This window comes from Brachyistius frenatus, unplaced genomic scaffold (genome assembly GCF_029030835.1).
Source record: "Brachyistius frenatus isolate BFR_SWC_R1_liver_20210118 unplaced genomic scaffold, ASM2903083v1 Contig_13, whole genome shotgun sequence".
NCBI lineage: Eukaryota > Metazoa > Chordata > Actinopteri > Embiotocidae > Brachyistius > Brachyistius frenatus.
The window spans coordinates 4,616,045-4,635,064 of NW_027210612.1; the positions used below are offsets into that span (position 1 = coordinate 4,616,045).

At 40.9% G+C, this 19,020-nt stretch overlaps 1 protein-coding gene across 1 annotated transcript in view; it reads right to left on the reverse strand.

Annotated features, from left to right (window-relative positions):
* Window positions 1-1,344: 1,344 nt before the first annotated feature.
* The window catches only part of chrm3a (cholinergic receptor, muscarinic 3a), a 74,667-nt gene continuing 56,991 nt past the window's right edge, over window positions 1,345-19,020 (reverse strand). Inside the window, exon 3 of the mRNA XM_069692954.1 lies at window positions 1,345-5,360. Coding sequence (XP_069549055.1) covers window positions 3,386-5,341 — 1,956 coding nt within the window. The 5' untranslated portion in view covers window positions 5,342-5,360 and the 3' untranslated portion in view covers window positions 1,345-3,385. The remainder of the gene's footprint in view (window positions 5,361-19,020) is intronic.

Sequence of the window (19,020 nt, forward strand, 5' to 3'; positions counted from 1 at the left end):
CTCACTCAGAATTTATCTTCGCCCCTCAAAAAGAAACAAAAACAAAAAAATCCCAAGTTCCACTCTTGTTTCACATCCACAGAGGTCCGTAGATATTTGTGTCAGTCCTAGAAAAACGTAACTCAATGCTATTAAAGGATGTGGAGCTTCCAAAACTGACCAAAAAAAAACAAAAAAAAAAGAAAGAAAAGAAAATGTTGAGTAGTGCAAACTCACCAGTTTTGTAATGACCAACTGTTAATACAGTGATCATGTGTTCAAGCAGCTAGGATTTGTTAAAGTTACCATATGGGGGACAACGTCTGAGTTGAGAGGGTTCACGTGAGGAAAACAAACTGGCAAGATGGCCGCCCCCTGGAAAACTACTTCTCTGCTGTTATCATACAAAAGTGACCAACAACCTCGTCATTATCCATATACACCAACACAGGGACCAAATGAGCTCATACTGCTGTTTTTTGTGTTAACATTTAACACAGCTACCAAACTAGGTAGGCTAAGCTAACCAAGTTTGGCTTTTCCCCCCTATTGTCATCTTATTTGTGCTTAAGTATGTAGATATCTTCCCTTTCACCATAAACACTGCCATGTCAACTGACATCGAACTGACTTCTGTAAGCTGTGAAACACCTCTCTCTTTCTTAGTGGGAAAGTTCAGCAAGCATTTAGGCGTGTTCTCACACTCGGAGATTGGAACTTTTTCACTTGCCAGTTGCTCGTCGACCCACCACAGGATAATACTTATCTAAGAGGCTTCTAGTGGTCTAAAAACAATGGACATGCCACTGAAGAGTCTAGACTACAATATGAACAAATATGATGGGCGGTATTTGAATTTGAAAAAGCAAAACCTTCCCAACAACAGAGGCCATAATAACAAGAAACATTGAACATATTCAACTACTGCATATACAGATATGGTATTATACATTTGGTGTAGAGGTTTGTGGCATCATTTGCTAGCACCTAAAATAATGTTCTGTTTTTACTGGTAAGACACTAGTTTCTGACTTTTGCATATTGTGATAGTCAAAAAAACCACATCAAATAAATAATGACTCACTACAGTAAGTACTGACTTTTTAACACTGATATCAGAATTCATTTGGTCTATTGTCAACAAAACACGGAGACACTCGTGCAACCCACGTTAACCTCTGCCTCAAACTGGTCTGGTTGGCTGCTCAGGGGCTGAAGCATTGAACCGATCTCAGATGTGAATATGAGGCAGAGAAATACTCAATACATTTTTTAAGTGAATGCACCCTGTCTAAAACATGTGAAAATACATTGAAACACAATCATGAGTTGTGACACAAAAAACAGATTTCCGTCAAAAAGGTTTTTGTTTGTTTATTGACTTAAAATATGAGTATGATGGTCATACTTGAAACGTAACAAACTGTTTGTGTTCACCATTTTAGTAGTTTACATTTCCAATATTCAATTACAAAAAACTCTTGATAAAGAATGCATTCTGACACTGGAGCACACTGTGTTGAAAGCAGACAAAAATATCCACTAATGGCAGTCATGGGATATTCTTTATCACCTCTTTTGCATACAGCAAATAAGTCAAATTCATACCACTATGTATGACCACTGCTTCCCATATAGTCCAATCTACTCATTCTTTAGTACGTTAGTTGACATAACACAATGTATTCTTTGCCTTCAGTATCTTTTGCACAATTTTCATATTGAGAGATTTGGGTGTGGCAATACTGCAAATAACATCTACTTAAAATAACAAAAATGTGCATTACACATTACACAATTAAAATATATTCTTCATCTTTCTCTTTGCGGTTGGTTTGTGGTGTTTGCCCACCTTCTGTATAGAAAAACCTGATGATACTGTAAACCAATACAGCTGTCACTTGTATATACAAATCATTTGCTGTAAGTCTGAATAATATTAAAAAAAAAAGAAAAAAAAAGAAGAAACATTTCATCCTGAAATCATATGAAAAAGAAGAAAAATCACATCATGACAGAAAGTTAAAACACTGATCGTGGCCACTCTTTTTATGTGCCAGAACTCTAAAAATGTATTTTAATGTCATAGCGATAAGCCAATTCATGAAACTTAAAGTATGAATAACTGATGCATGGCTTTGATAACATTTCTTCAATTTAATTTCTAATATTGGTAGAATGGGATTTTGATCCAGCAGTGTAGAAGTTGGACTTTTTTTTAATTTTTTATTACAGCCTGCATAACACATCATTCTCTTGACCACTAGAGGCTGCCATTGCTCTACTATATTAAAGATAGTTTGCCTTTTGCAAAGACTTTCTTAGATGTGTAATTGTATAGAAATTTATAAGCTAGTGTAAAATCAAAACAAACATCTTTATAAATGGACATCTTTGAGTGTGCAATCAATCATTGTGTATCAAGTTAGATATATCCAAATGTTCACAAACAGAATATCATTATTGTATAATCATTACTTTTGACAGAAAACTGCAAGTACATAAAACACAACCAATGTACTTATTGTCTCCACCATAAAAACCACAACAATCACATTGAACACAACAGCAGTTCACTGACTGTGGTGCCACACAGAATATTCACAACTCAGTTCATCAAAAGAATCATTTTCAGACTGGCTCAAAATCTCTAGAATATCTAGAAAACCAAAGATTATTATCACAAAATAACAGGTCTGTGTTGACTGAAAGTAAGGACACAATTTAAGAACTTTTTAAATTCCATTAGACACAGGAAAGCTATATCCATGTAGAAAGGCAATGTACAGAAGTTCTGTTAAAAACACATGCCAGTCAAGAAGATGGCAGAGCAGATCAGTAAAATGTAGAAGCCTAGGACCACACAAAATAGTTTTCATCTTGGCTTTCAATGACATATTACAGATACAATGTTTTGTTTGAAATGCAAAACCACTCTGCACATTACAGATCTAGCTACCCACAGAGAGAAATGATAAGAAATGTGAATCCCCAACCCACCTGACAAAGACATCCTTTCCGTTTGTGTGTCAATTGCACTTCAATATTTTTCCTGCACTGCATTTTAAAGCCCTTTTCTATTATTTTCCACTTAGTTCATTTTCTTTCAGTTGTACCAGCATGAAACGGTAAAGAGTTTTTTCCGAGGCAAAGCTTTCATCTCTCGGCCACACCTGATGCAAACCTTCACGCCCATATGCAGCTTTGCTAAATGGATGCACCAGCACAAACACATACTGCAAGACCACCACACCTGCTGCTGTGTTTGACATTACAGCAGAGAAAAACATTAAGGATCTCGATGTGAAGAAACTCCACAGAAAGAACTACACGGAGGCTTCTTTCTTTTCCTTGTCCTATGTTAAATTTTTCAATTCTGTTATCAACAATCCAAACGCTGTGTCCTTTACGTAGACTCCCTGGGAATCCTCCTGTGGAAGACCACTGACTGCCTCTGCTGGAACTGCTGCTTCCTCCGTCTTTTTTGGTCCCAGCGGCACAACAGTATCATCTTAAAGGTTGTGCGGAAAGTCTTGTTGCAAAGGGCGTAGCACATGGGGTTGACTGTGCTGTTGACGTAGCACAGCCAGTACCCCACTGCCCACAGGGTATCTGGGATGGAATCCTTATAGAAGGCATTGACCAGCACCATGATGTTGTACGGTGTCCATGTGATGATGAAAGCAAAGAGGATGGCACTGAGAGTTTGAGCTGCCTTCTTCTCCTTCACTAAGGACATGCGCTTCCTCTTGGTGATCTGAGTCCGAGCTCGGGCAGCAAAACGCTTTGCCAGAGCTGCCTCTTTGAAGGACATAGGGACTGAAGGGGACTTGGTGGCTGTGCTGGTGGTGGTACTGTCCGTTGCAGTGTTAGTTGTTGCTTGGGTACCATCTAGAGATCCTTGATCAGAGGTAGCCTGGATGGTAGTCATTGACTGAACTTTGCGTGAGCAGAGGCGTTGGTGGTAGCTATTTTCTGAACCGTTGGTTCCCTCCAGAGAAACAGTGGCAGTGGTGCTGGTGGTGACAGTTGAAAGGCTGTCTCGGTTAAACTCCACTCCCCTGAGGGGATCCTCCTCTGAGGCTGCATCCAGATCCTCACAAGAGGTGAGCTGGGAGTTGACAGCAGCCTTTATACCAGGCAAGCTAAGAACAATGGAGAAAATAGCATGACTCTCCCTCTTCATCTCTCCTCCACAGTCCTCATCCTCTGAAGACACGGAGTGATCCAAAGACACTGCAGCATCATTGTTGTTCCAGCTGTCACTGCTGCTCTGGTCATGATCACCGTCTCCCTGCCGGGTACTACCAGGTCTCCAAGAACGAACCCCAGGCCAGCAGTGGAAGCGGCCAACCAGCTCCCGACATGTGCTCTTTCTCTTGGACAACCTGGTCAGCTCATAACTGCTGCAACTTCTAGAACTTCCTGTCTGATGCACAAAACTGTCTCTTTCCCCGCCACCAGCCCCACATTGTCCCCTTATCCCACCACGAGCCCCCGAACCCTGCAACCCAGCTAACTCTTTTGAGCGATTCTGAGTCTCTTTGTAAATGCGCCAGTAGAGCACACTCATTATCGTCACTGGCAGGTAGAAAGCCGCCATGGCTGTGCAGAAGGTTATAGTGGGCTCCGAGAGGAACTGAATGTAGCATTCATTTGAAGGCACTGTCCTTTCACCCTCAAAATACTGCCACAGCAGGATGGCTGGGGCCCATAGAACTAGAGAAACAAACCAGGCCAAGCCGATCATAATCCCAGCTCGCTTTGTGGTCCGTTTGGCCCGGTAGGTCAAAGGCCTGGTGATTGAAAAGTAGCGGTCGAAGCTGATGACCAGTAGATTCATAACTGATGCATTGCTCGCCACATAGTCTATAGCCAGCCACAGGTCGCAGGCCCAGTTGCCCATGGCCCAGTAGCCCATCACAAGATAAGCTGTGTAGAGGTTCATGGAGATGACCCCGATGATGAGGTCGGCCACAGCTAAGCTCAACAGGAAGTAGTTATTGACCGTCTTTAGCTGGCGATTAACCTTGAAGGATACCACTACCAGGATGTTGCCGATGACGGTGATCAGTGACAGCATGCCTGTCAGCAAGACAATGATGACAACCTGCCACACAGGGTGGCCACCCAAGGAATCAAGGGGTGTCGTTCCATTCCCATTTTGGGATTCTGAGGTGAGATTTAAGAGTTCGCTGGTGGAGGAAGAATTATCATCCAAAGTATTCACATGAAAAACAAACCAGGGGGCTCCTCCAGTTCCTCCTTGATGGAGAGCATTGGACTGTGGGTAGGCTCCAGCCACTGGTTGTGAGGTGTTGGCAGTCAGGAAGAGACCAGGGTCTGTGCTGTTGGAGCTCATTGTTATGTTCTGGCATATTCTAAAGACAGAGACAGAAAAGGGAGGTAGGACAAGACAGAGAGAGGGAGGGAAAAGGACATGGCACATAAGGGAATTACAAAGAAGGAAAAGAACAGGAAGACAGAGAATTAAATGGGGAAGGATACATGAGTAGTTGACATTTCTATTTATGTCCAGTAGGTGAGGCTAGAAACCTATTTTACGAGATATGTGCATGGATAGGTAAAGACGTTTTGGTAAAAGTTTTCTTGCCCATATAAACAATCACTTGTAACTTTATTTGTGGGCGATCTATATGTACACTGTTAATACATTGCAAGCCACATGTCAAATTACATTTGAGTCAACGAGGCTAGACAGCCAACACTTAAAGTGAGCGAGAGAGAGAGATTGCAATCAAGACTTGTTTCTTATGACACCCACCAAATTGCAGAGACATTTCAGTTCCACACAGGTAATGTATTTTGCCATCATGCCCTTGTCTGTCAAGATGTCTGTGTTAAAAGTGCACCTTGCATAACATTCATTAGGCCTTGGGACTTCGGTGGCTCTCTGCTATCAGGATCAGATGTGGGATTAGCACACTGGTGATCTCTATTCAAAATGTAAGAGTGAAACTTGAATAAAATTAGAGTGAAACTTTAGTTTCTAATGATCAAAAGTCATTGACATAAAGACGTTTTGAGAAATATAGGCTGGCAGAAAGCAGGAAGAATGAATCTTGAATTTACTTTTTTTTCTGTGTGACAACAGAGGTTTTAGTTGTCAGTTTGATGGTGCTATTCTGGTTAATTAGGCACCAGAGTTGATCTGGTGTTCCATGAGCCCTCTAACAACAAGAAGGCAGATTTTAGAAAGCTATGCAGAGACAAAACCTGAGGGTGAAACAGCTAGCGAAAGAGCTAGGAGCAGCGTAATCCCAGAGAGTACTGGTGCTGCTTTATTCTTTGATTTGGGATTACTTCACGATGGAAAGGCAAACAATTAATAGAAAATCCTGCTGTTTTTCTCAGCGGTTTTTGATAATTGGATAATAAGATGAGAAACTGCCATTTTGTAGAGCAGCATGTTCTCTTCACTTCAAGTTCTGCTGTGCAATCATCTATAATTACTGTGGTGATTTGCATTTAGATGTGTGTTTGTGTTCTGAAAACAAAAAAGAGATGCAACAACAACACATACGGTCAAGTGTGGAATGTCCGAGGCTTTCTCTTTTGTAAATCCCTCAGTTACACCTCACATTTATGAAAAAGGAGATTTGGCTCAAAACTTGCATTGCCATTTCTTTGTATGATGTCTTTATCTAAAATATGTAGACCTTAGTTTGGCTTAATTATTTTTATTGATACAAAATATATACAAATGTATGTGTAGAAATGTGAACTACTTTCTTCTGATATTTCTGGTTAATATTATGAGGTACTTTAAAAAAAATATTAGTTTGGTTTTACAGCTCAGTGGAGCACCAGATAAAATATCAAACTGGACATAGGGATAGCTTTTTATGACTTGACAACAATCAATACTCTTATTTGTATTCATTTTAAATCAATTGTGGGTTATTGTACAGAGTGCAGCACATTACCATGTGCTTTCTTTTTACAGTATTGTGAAAGCCATGAACGTTCTTCTGCTGACAGTTCATATTAAGTCTGACACAAACCTCAGCCGTTACTCCGGGGGACAAGTAAAAACATCTAACCCCAACTCCAACCCACGCAAACTGCTACACACACCATTTACACACCTATGGAAGCACAACAGCAGCAGTCCGATAATGTTTGGAATGCCAATCGCGCAGACAATGTTTCACCCCACAGGGAGAGGTATTTGAAGCTCTGTGCTGCACCTGTGCCGAGACGGAATCTCAGACCTCCCACTGAGCTGTTAAAGAACCCCAGTAGCCAACAAAGTCTTACAGCCGTTTGTGACACTGAGCATACACTGCCACTACTGTTATCAGGAGGCTCCCTGCGGACAAGCATCACTTCATCCGTACACATACACAGACAGTATGCTCTCACGTCCAGCACATACACTGTTTACGCGACGGCAGACAAGCATGCATGCACAGTCACATACATGCATCGTGCGCATCATATCTACAGAGAAACAGGCAGTTAATCCATGCACAGATACACACATTAAACGTAGACTTTTATTGAAGTACAGTATTTAAGAAACAAAACCAGGCAAATACAAAAGATAGCACCGCCTGCGAGAACAAACATAAAGGACTGCAACATTTGTGAAAGTCAGCAAACTTAAAAGCCTCTTAAAGAAACAAGGTCTATACTTTAAAGTTTTTACTAAGCGAATTCTTCTGAGCATGTGAGACAGCAGTTTGTTACTAATGAACGCTAAACATCTTTTAATTGGCATATAAGGGCAAAATGTGTCCGCATGAAGATAAGGGCTGGAACAGAAGAGAAATCAGTCTTTCATCTGCTACTTTGACTTACTGTAAACACAGAGGGTGGAAGAATGAGTTTAGAAAAACATAGAGTGGATTTCCTTAAAAAATTAAATGGAAATTCAGATAAGCAAAAGCACAGTGAAGTGTTTAGTGTCCTGTTTCAGGGAATGCACATACAGGAACTTTGCACAAAAGGGGAGCAAAGACAGGATCCCATGGGAAAAGGCCAAATGTCAGACTCTCTGTATCTGCCCGAGTTACATGATGAATCAGTGTTGGGACTTTTGGGTAAAGGATTTACAGGATACATCACAATGCCGTGACAAAGGAGAAGATCTTTTCAGAAACACAGACTAGAGGAAATTATGCTTGTTTAGATGCATATGCAGTCAAATATACTGTGCAGCTAAGCATGTATGTGTGCTGTTTAATAATATTTTAATTCACAAAACTGACTTATACCACAGAAACAATTATACATGGAGCAATTATGCCTCGTCATGCCTGCGGCTGCAGTGGTTATCTACTACACATTTACATCTGCTGTCCCCCGGGAGCAGAAACTGACCGCACAACAGAGGAAGAGCGGGTTTTGAATAGTTTGTTTTCCCCTAAAATTGAACAGACTTTTCTGATGAAAGCTGTATGTGAAAGATGACAACATCCTTTTGCAACATGGGTGGGCTAGACCTCTGCAACCAGCTGTTATTACAGCGTAGCCATTATGGAGTCTTTCTTGCTCTCTCCGAGTCAACTTTAAGCCCTGTATATTAAGTTTGTCTCCGAGGCACGTAGTGATGGTTTCAGGTACACAGAGAAATCGATACTCGTTTACTGAGTGGGAACACAACTTTTCCCCTGACATTTTGAGGCATTTGTCCCAGCAGAGTTGGACAGCGCAATGCAAGTTGGGTCCAACGATTCATCTAAATGATTGGGTGACTAATATGTGGCCATTTCAAGTTTCTATTTTCAGCAAGTAATTTAGCTGAGCAGCAATATGGGCAGATGATGTCCAACAGGGATGAGTCATGTTGACAAGTACTTTTTGATAAAGGTCAAAGCTGCTATAATTGGATCTTGGCCTCTTTCTGAACTCCAAGTGCCACAACACACCTTTAGTTGAGGTGATGAACATTTTATGTTTCTCATTAGCATAGGTGTACAGTCGACGAGGTTTAATCAACAGTCTCTGTGTTTTAAAACAAAATAAAGAATATCCTCTGCTTGATTTTTTTTTTTCATGCTGTCTAAATTTTTTTTTACAATTGTTCCCCCATTGCTCATTTGGAGTACTGCTGGAGCCACATGCAGGAAGACATCTGGAGGCAGACAGGGGTTTAAGTAGTTAGCATCATTTTGTAAACAGCTCAGACATGAGCAACTTGAACACAAAAAAAGGATGCTGCCAAACGAGGCAGAACTACACACACCACAAACTCAAAACAAAACAAAATCTGGCCACACAGGCGGAGAACAATTGATCAGCAAGGGACCCAGCAGATGCAAGCAATGGTTTTGTGATTACAATTACTGGCTGGGCAATACTGCATTTCCATCTTGTATGCAGATTCCTGCCTTGTGGCAGTGGTACACTGATCATGCATTAAAAGCCATAACGTGAAAAAGATCAACTTGGTAAAACCTCTGCTGTCCCTCAAACCTGAATGCTCTGTTGTTGCACGATAAGGGATAACACAAAAAGATATACCACGTGTAATACAGGTCACACATTGAAGGTGGTGAAGGTGCTTGTGTCAGGGTGAAATGGGATCTATCAAGAAGTTCCACAACACAGACTGCGCTGTGGCGTTATCGATTTCGTGTATTGTGCATTGAGAAGTATGGCGAGCAGAAAGTGGAGGACTCTGACCCGGGCGTTTTATCTTACATTTGCAAATGCTACACCAACAAATGACGTAACCTACAGCTGCAGTGACATTTACTAAAATTAGACTGAAAGAAAGGGACAACCGCATACAAATACGGTCTGGTATACCCTGTGAAATGAAGGGTATATACAGGTTAAAGAATCTATTGTACTGACCATGCGTAAATTAGCAAAAGAGAAATAGATACTAGTTTGGAAGACGTAAAACTAATATCTACACAATTTGACCCTAAGTGTAGATCAAAACTCCCTTGATCCAGACACAGACACACATAGTAAGTACCTCAGAGAGATATTATGTGGTCAGAATCTGTAACTATGGATCAATAGATGTTTCCATGGAGATATTCCTGGATACAGTATGTATCGCAGACCACTAAAAGGTTCTGACTTTTGGCAGCCCGATGAGCAATCAAATGAGTGGGATTTGTTCACCTCTGCATAAATATGTTGTTGTAAAGTTATTAATCCTTGTACAAGCTCCTTGTTTGAAAGCTTCTTTTTTTTAAATTTTTTTTATACAATATGCATCTTCAAGCTGTGCACAAAGCACAAGAGTGTTGCTTTCACCCCACCACAGCTGTCACGTGGTCTAAACAACAGAAGTACTCTGACAATACATTTTGTAAACTCATAAATGTCTCCAAACATCACTTTTTTTTTTTTTAAAGGACCACACCAGAGAAGCATTTATATTATATTAGAGAAATAGGGAATATCTATTAATTATAATAATTCTAATTTCACACAAAGCTCTGTATTATTACAGTGTTAAGCCAAAGCCAGATTTCAAAACCTTAATTGAATGCAGGCAGATAACAGATGCACATAAACCTACCTAGCAATATGCAAGGTTAATAAAAGACCACTTTTTCCTGCTTTGCTGAACAATTACATTGAGATATATAAAAATAAGATAAAAACACAAGTATAATTTCATTAATTTAGCAATATATTATAACTTTGTGTGGAATGTAATGATGGAGGGTTGGCCTTGTTCTTCATGAAAAAGGGACTTTGAAGTCGCACAAGATGAGCTAAATCTATCACAAGCTGGTGACGATGGCGTTGCTGCCAGAAGATGGTGGCTAGGGTTGTGAAACAGCACAAGGCCATCTGTCAGGTACTCACTGCTAACAAGAACAAGCATTTAGTGCCTTCTTGGCAGCAAATGGACTTTCTGGAGTCCATGAGCGATCCTCCAAGTCAACTCTTAAAGTTCACAGATTTTCAGTCGGGCAAATCTTAAACGAGTGGGTTATTGGTGTTTGTGAAAGCAGCTTATTAGGTCTTTAGTCTTTTGTGAAAGCAGCTTATTATCACCCACAGATACGTTTCAAAGTTTAGCGACCATTAGCAATCATATAAATAACGACAATCTGGTGTCCTGGAGAAGTGATACAGTTCACATGACGTCTTAATAATGTGAATTTTTCTTTGTTAGGAGGAGGCAGCGTAGGTGGATGGCTCAATACAACAGCAAGCGTGGGTGGGGGAGACCAAAGTTTCCTGCTTCCGACCAATAGTTGGGGACAGTTTAGTTTAAAACTGCATTTAGCGTTTCCATGACAACAAAGGTTGCATAACTTTAATCCTTGAGTGTTTTTTTGTACCTAAACCTAACTAGGAGTGCTCACTGAGAAACACTATTGAGGGTTGGATTTGACAAATATAGCGGATGGAGGTCTTGCTGGGTGTCCAGTGGTGGAGGGCGACAATGAACCATCAATTTTAAAAGTACAGGAGAAGCCGTATGAGTTGTTAGTTCGCCTAGTTAACACCCACACACCCACAAACCTAAAAACGAGACTAGCAAAAAAGCACATGTGAGGCCAGGCGCCAGAGTACACCAAGTTCTAGCTGAGTCTAATTATTTATTCATTTGTTACATATGTTCACACCTTCTAGTGTTTCTGAGCCAGCCCAGAGCGGGAATAGAGTTGTTTATTTCATAATTGTTTCAGACATGTATGTTTATTAGCAGAAACATCAACATTTCAGTTATCAAGTGGAAATCTTGTTCCGCAAGAGGAAAATGTAAATGTGATCAGTCTAAACTCTCCTGGCCGGAGAAGCAGAAAAACAGGAGGGTCTGTACATTGGAAGGAGTCCCGTCAGTCCCTTAATACCAGGAAGCAGCTCAGCATAATTATTCTGCCCTAACCTTGTTTATTCTCCTTTATGACTGTGGGCAGCCAGGAGATCTGCTTTTATTGAGGTGTCTCTTTTTGCAGCAATCCAGATTACTGCGGCACAGTGTCTGAGTCCTGCTTACACTGGCACCGCGAGCCATAAACAGACAGAAGGTCTGACGGGAGCTTAGTCTGATAAAATAACAATGCGAGGAAGTGAAATAATAATCAGTGTGAGAGGTTCTGCAGGGTGCCAAGCATGGCTGTTCATGGGATCCAGCCAAAAACCTGACACTTGGAAACATCTCTGTTTGTACCAAGAGCAGGTAGAGGCAGAGTACGACCAATACAACCAGATTGAAAGCAATGCAAAACCTTTGTCTCTTTTGCTTTCTTCAGATCAGTTACATTTTGTTCCACTAAGTCGAATCACGTGGCTCGATATTTTGCAACTCTGTCCCCACTGTTCATATGCAACTAATTTGCAACCATGACTTACATTCACTGGAAGATTTAGGTGCAGTACAGGAAGTAGATTAATATTCTCACAGTGCAGCCAAGGCACAGAGGAGAGACTGAGGTTGATACTCAACGTCAACACAGGAGACCAGGGTTCATGCACTGTCTCATGCTTCAGATCACGGTTGAGTTTTGGAGTGCTTTTTCGTTTCCCAAGGATAACCATACCTACAGGAATCACGCTGAAGCTGCCAGTTAACATTTCTAATATGCTCAAATTTTTTAAACAGGCTGTCCTTCTAAGAAAGCAGCTTACCTTGTTTTAGCAAGTGACAAAGCCCTCTAAAGGGCACATAGTGTACAATTATTTGATGTGAAAGACAAAATAGTGTGATGTTATCATAGCGCCACAAAGTACTCAGAGGGAGGCGGTTGGTGTGGTTGGGTGAGTAAACAAACATTAAACTTTGATATAGGATAGCATTGTTTGTTTTCCACTTCAGAGCACTGTTTACTTCCAATGTTCTCCCAAAGTAGTAATTTTTAACCGAGGCAATAATATTTCCCTATTCCGTGTTTTTTTGGGCGGAAAACCAGCCCAACTTTAACCACAGCTGTGTCACATCTGTGAAAACAATCAATTTCACTGATTTGTAACAGTCTTAGGAGGCAATGACAACCGATGACGCCCTGTCGGTAGGGAGATCAACTCAGGAAAGGCTGAAAGTGAAAACCTGTAATTCTGCAAGGCAATTACAGACACATAATTCTATCTTTTCAAAGGCAGGATTGAATGTTTGAAAATGAGCAATTCTTTGAATTCTTAAAAAAAAAAAAGACCTTCGTAGTCTTAATTTCTTCCGACAATGCATTCAATTTATAGCCTAGCAGTATTTCTTTGTGTTACAGGCTTCAGCTGTTGTCTCAGAGGAGCTACAATATGTGAGGAGAAAAATCTCCGCGTGGAAAGAGAAGCGGGATGTTGTTGTACTTCTGACCTATGCTTCAGGCTCATGGGATTTCACACACATCCTCACCTCTGTGGTGGGTTTTGACAGCTTCAGTAACAAGCTGCTGGAACTCTTTAGACATGGCACTCTTAGACACTTAGACATGCCCGTGTAGTATGTGTGAATGTGAAAGCAAGAGACGGGAAGAAAAATAGAGACAGTGGAAGAACGGCTCAGGTATATGTCAAAGCAAAAGGCTACGGCCACTTCAGGATGACTGCACAGAGAAGGCTGCGAGTTAACCTTTCTTTCATTCTCACAGTAACTCTACATCTGGATGAGGTCCAGAGCGTATACCTTGCGTTTGTTCTTAAAACAAAATAAAGTTACTATCGCTGAAATTAAGTTGAGTTTCACAGTGGATGTCAGAGTGGAACCCGGGCGGGAGAGAGGGAGTTTGTGTGTGTGTGTGTGTGGGGGGGGTTTCGATTGTGAATTACATTACATTTGCCACAGTGACAGCTAGTTCTTAACAATTCCCACAATCCAAACTATGAAATACCACGCTTGAAGAAACAGTGTCGTTTCGTGTGAGGCTAATTCCAGCCGTGACCCTTTACCTCGCTCCTCATGCCTGCACTTCAATACAACCCTACACAGATGCTATACACATGTAACTAATAGCTATTGCGATCAATCCTTAAAAGGAAGTGCAACCATCTGCCTATTGAACAGGCACACGAACGAGAGAGAGGGAGAAAAAGCACACACTCTCTGCTGTGTAAACATGCTTCAGCTGGAGGAGAGGAGTCTTTAAATTCTGAAGGCTGAGATGTGGGGTTGTGCAAAGGGGTACGAGAGAGTGCTGGAACAAGGTGAAAGAATATTGTAGGGTGGCTTGGAATGCATGAGGACAGGAAAGTCACACCTCCTGCTTTGGGAAGTTATCCAGCAGTGGGATGTTATGTGTTTACGTGAGAGAGGCAGACCGAAACAGACCTCTCATCTCACGACGGAGGGCTGTTGGATGACAGAGACCATGTCTACCACTGTACTATGTGTTTCTAAGCCACACATCATCCATGCATTTGCACGGAAACAGACCTCAGCACACCCACAGAAGCATTGACTCTATCACCCACACACACATGCAACTAACAGACATGCAAACACACACACACACACACACACACACACACACACACACACACACACACACACACACACACACACACACACACACACACACACACACACACACACACACACACACACACACACACACACATCACCAGTTGCCAAAGCTTCAAACACTTGAAGGGGCAGTGAGTCAAGGTGATTACAAAGAAGTCTTGAACATGGTCCAAGCGGTGTTTCGCAACAAAGAGAGTTGCTACTGACAGGACTGGTTATAATACAGTCCAAACACTTCTCCTGGCGGATGTAGACATGCTTACAAAGACAGTTAACAAAGCACTAAACGTATTACAAATATGAACACTCACAGGGATGTGGAAACACACACACACACACACACACACACACACACACACACACACACACACACACACACACACACACACACACACACACACACACACACACACACACACACACACACACACACACTCATGTTTCTGTGTGCCCCTCTGCCTCTTTCACTCAAACACTGCTGACCCAGCTGCCTCAACCCTTCCCGCGCTTCCACACTCACACAAACACGCATATTGGCTTGGCAGAGGGCGTATCCTATTTCATCAAATAATATCAAGCCAGGTGACTTGACTGTACCTGGCACTGGGGCCTAAAATAGCTTTTAAATTTGATTCCTTAAACTCTCTGGGGAAGTCATAGTGGTCTCATCTGTCTCGCTCAGTATCAAAAGCCTGTGTGTGTGTGTGTGTGTGTGTGTGTGTGTGTGTGTGTGTGTGTGTGTGTGTGTGTGTGTGTGTGTGTGTGTGTGTGTGTGTGTGTGTGTGTGTGTGTGTGTGTGTGTGTGTGTGTGTGTGTGTGTGTGTGTGTGTGTGTGTGTGTGTGTGTGTGTGTGTGTGTGTGTGTGTGTGTGTGTGTGTGTGTGTGTGTGTGTGTGTGTGTGTGTGTGTGTGTGTGTGTGTGTGTGTGTGTGTGTGTGTGTGTGTGTGTGTGTGTGTGTGTGTGTGTGTGTGTGTGTGTGTGTGTGTGTGTGTGTGTGTGTGTGTGTTCTCCGTTAACCAGCTCCACATCAACCCAAACCCAGTGCAGAGGTTTGGAGAGATATGTCTGATAAAAATCGCCTGTTCAAACACAAATGCACACAAGCTTCACAGGGAAGTTTGTACAAATGGCTATTTGCATGCAAACAGAGAACTTGAACACAGCATAACATGCAGATAAGCAGAAATTCATTTCTCAATGTGCACTTGCCTATCCTGTTATCACGTACTATTACCCAAATGATATAGAATACTGCAATCTGAGATGTCCCCATAACGCAGTATCATAATATTGTAGATTTCATTTGAGAAAGCCGTTGTCTGCTTTCTGAGCTGGACTCAGTTTACCTGACTTGATTGCATCTCACTTTCTTTTCATCAATATTTAATGGCCTTGCCAACCTTGTGTGAACTATCTGGCCCACTGGATTACTTTATTTGTGTTTACTTCCCTTGTATTATTAATTGACACTACCATGACCTTTCAGCGTAACTGTGTTATGTTTAATTAACTGAATTCAAAACAAAACTGTATCGTGATTACATGGAATAATGACATTACCTCATACTGAAGTAGTGGGTGACAGTTTTTTTTTTTTTTTTACAGGTTTTTGGTGCTCATATGAGGCGCAAATTGGTTTTAGCCATGGTGGGGTTACTTTTTAAGTCGAGCATAAGATGTAGTGGACACAAATAGATGCACATTTATTCTAAGTAGTAGTAGTAGCATTATAGATATATCTGTGAGTTCAAAATGTTTTAAATTAAGTGAAAAATGTACACTAATCCTAAGGCTTTAAAACACAAATTTCTGAATATGTAAAGAAAAAGAAAAGTTAGGGTCTGGAGGTTAATAACAGGAAAAGCTGATATGTTTTCAAAGCAGTCAGAGTCTGAGCATTCACACAAGCACATACACATGTATGGCTGCCTGGGCCAAATAAATTTGGTTTATTGCTTAAGGTTGCTCAAATAATCTACCTAAACCAAAAATAAAAATAAAAAAATCACTTCACGTTCAATCTGAACTCACCTTAAAATCACAAAAGAAAGGAAGTGTTGTTTAAATGTTGGGAACTCTTAATGGACATGTCACTTTATGTATCTTTCAAGGACAGCTCACAATAATTCAGTGTAATTAACCTTGCCAGATTTAGAATAACACTCATTTACACATTTACATGTGCAATTCCTGGGTGAGTTGATGTTTCACAATAGAACACACAAAATCAGGACAAAAAAAATATACAAGTACAAAACAGCAACAAGAACAGTTTAGAGAGATGATATATAATCTCATAAACTTACAGTTAGCATACTGAGAATAGAGGTACCCAAGGTGCCTTAATTTTGAAACATGCTGAGTGGGTGCTGGTGGTTGAGAGCCACAACAAAGTTCATAGCTCACAATTACATTTTATATCGTCTGCTTGCTGGCTAATGAACCGTGAATCCTAATGGGGACAGATGAGTCATGGATCAGCCACACTTACAATTAGTTTTTGCCACCGAGGCTTCCATTTATTGGTCTGTCAGAAAACATCCAACCCATGAGGTAGACATGAGGAGTCCATTCATAACCATGGACTTTAGGTGGGCAGGATTACACTGGAGTCAAAACTGAAACACTGGAAAATAAATTTGAGTATTGTAATCCCTTCAACCGGAGCTTCTTGTGTTCTGCCATCCTTAGAACTAACTACAAAGCACATGAAACGCATTCTGAAATTAGCATAACGAGGCAAACCACTGCGCTAATACACAAACGAACTAATATCTTGCATAATAAAACCGCCAGCATTGATGGGGGCCCCTGCATCTAGTGAATGATGATCTGTGGGATGTAATAGTTCCCATCCGGCGCACTGACAGGAACATTATGAGGATGGAGAGTGATGAGATCCTCACAAGCCTTGGATACTGTATGGAGCCATGCTGAGTGGAAAAGGACTCTCTTTGACTCCTATTGTACGAGCAACGCAGCTAATGTGAGTGGGAGCACTCACTGCAAGAGACAACACAGACCACAACTAAATGTCCTGTGGGTGGTTCAGCCATAAAAATCATTCTTGTGTTATAAAGGAATCATGCAACTAAATTACACATTGGCTGTGATGCCTTTATATTCACCTGCTGTTGATTCACTTCAGGTTGTCTTTAATGTTTTTCTATTGTTTGCAAAACCTTTTTCTTCTTAGGGCTTGTTGGAGAAAGCACCACAAAAAAAACACCAAGACTATACCATGAATAATTCTGCCTATTAGTAACCCCATGCTATCAATCAAAAATCAACCACGACTTGAGAACTATAGTTTGTTACAATCACAGTACACCTGCAGCGTTTTGTAATTTCAAACCCTTAAAATGTGTTTATTGATATTGCGCTGCTGGACTTATCGTACGGTGCGCTAAAAGCAGAAACAACATCAGTAATTGTGTTGATTTTCTGGAGAAAGCAGTACAGAACGATGACGGTTTAAAATTTCCATTAAATTAGTCGTTTACTCTGGTGACAGAAATAATATGTTTTACTTACTTAGTTACTAAAACATGCTGCCAGAAAATAATACTACTGCAATACCAAGATGAAGTTTTCCAGTTTTTTTTTGGCTTTGACCTGCCTCTTTTTTAATCAACTGGACCATTTCTCTCACCCTGCAGGCTCTTATGTGTCTCTTTTCAGATGTCGACACCAAAGGAGGATGCTCTGAGGCCCTTAAACTTATTTAAACAGTGCTGAGAGTGAGTATGTTACTCTAACATACGAAGATAAACACCATTATGGTACCATTGGAGTGTCTCAGTCATTCCTGAGGACTATATGATACAAAGGTTGCAGGAATTCCGTAGCCTTAAACTCCAACACATAACTGCACCAATCAGAGATGCCCTGTAGTGGGATACATTCCCCCACTTTATCTCACCTCTCGTACAGATTCTTTTCCTATGAGCTAAATGGTTTTATCTCCTGCATTTTAATGGACTCGTAATTGTTAAGAGTCAGGGAATCAGACAGACAGGAAGATATGAAGAGAAGCAGGCAGACAGCAGAAAGCAGCAGCTAAGAAAGATACAGCAGGAAGGAAAATCCCCCAGTGGCCTCGATTCAACTGATATTATTCCATTATCTCTCTTTCTATTTTTCCCCCCATTGTGACCTTAACCTACACTGTGGGAAATAAAGTCCCTCTTGGTTGTCATCCATGAACAAGGAACCCAATGAACCTGTTGTACTTTCATAGTGTCAATGTTTTTTTTTTCCCTGCAAGCATCTCTAAATGAATTAGTATATGATGACCTTCTAGTTCATTATCACATAAGAAAGGACACAACTATAACGTCAAAGGACAACCTTATAGTCCCTGAGCTCTGTGGATAAATATTGAACAAACACCTTGATGACGCACAGAAGGGGAAATGAGTCCACTGTCATTAATCTGATGTCAGAATCAAAAGGTTGGACTTATGAATGATCTTTTGAGTAAGTTCTCAGAGTGAACTGTCAGGATGTTATTTTGGCATTTTAAATTTAAATAAAAATTGTTATCAATAATTCTGCAAACATTACATTTCTGATACATTTCTAATCTGTGCAGAGGAAAAATACCCTCTTCTCCAAGTGACTGGTATAATTACTCT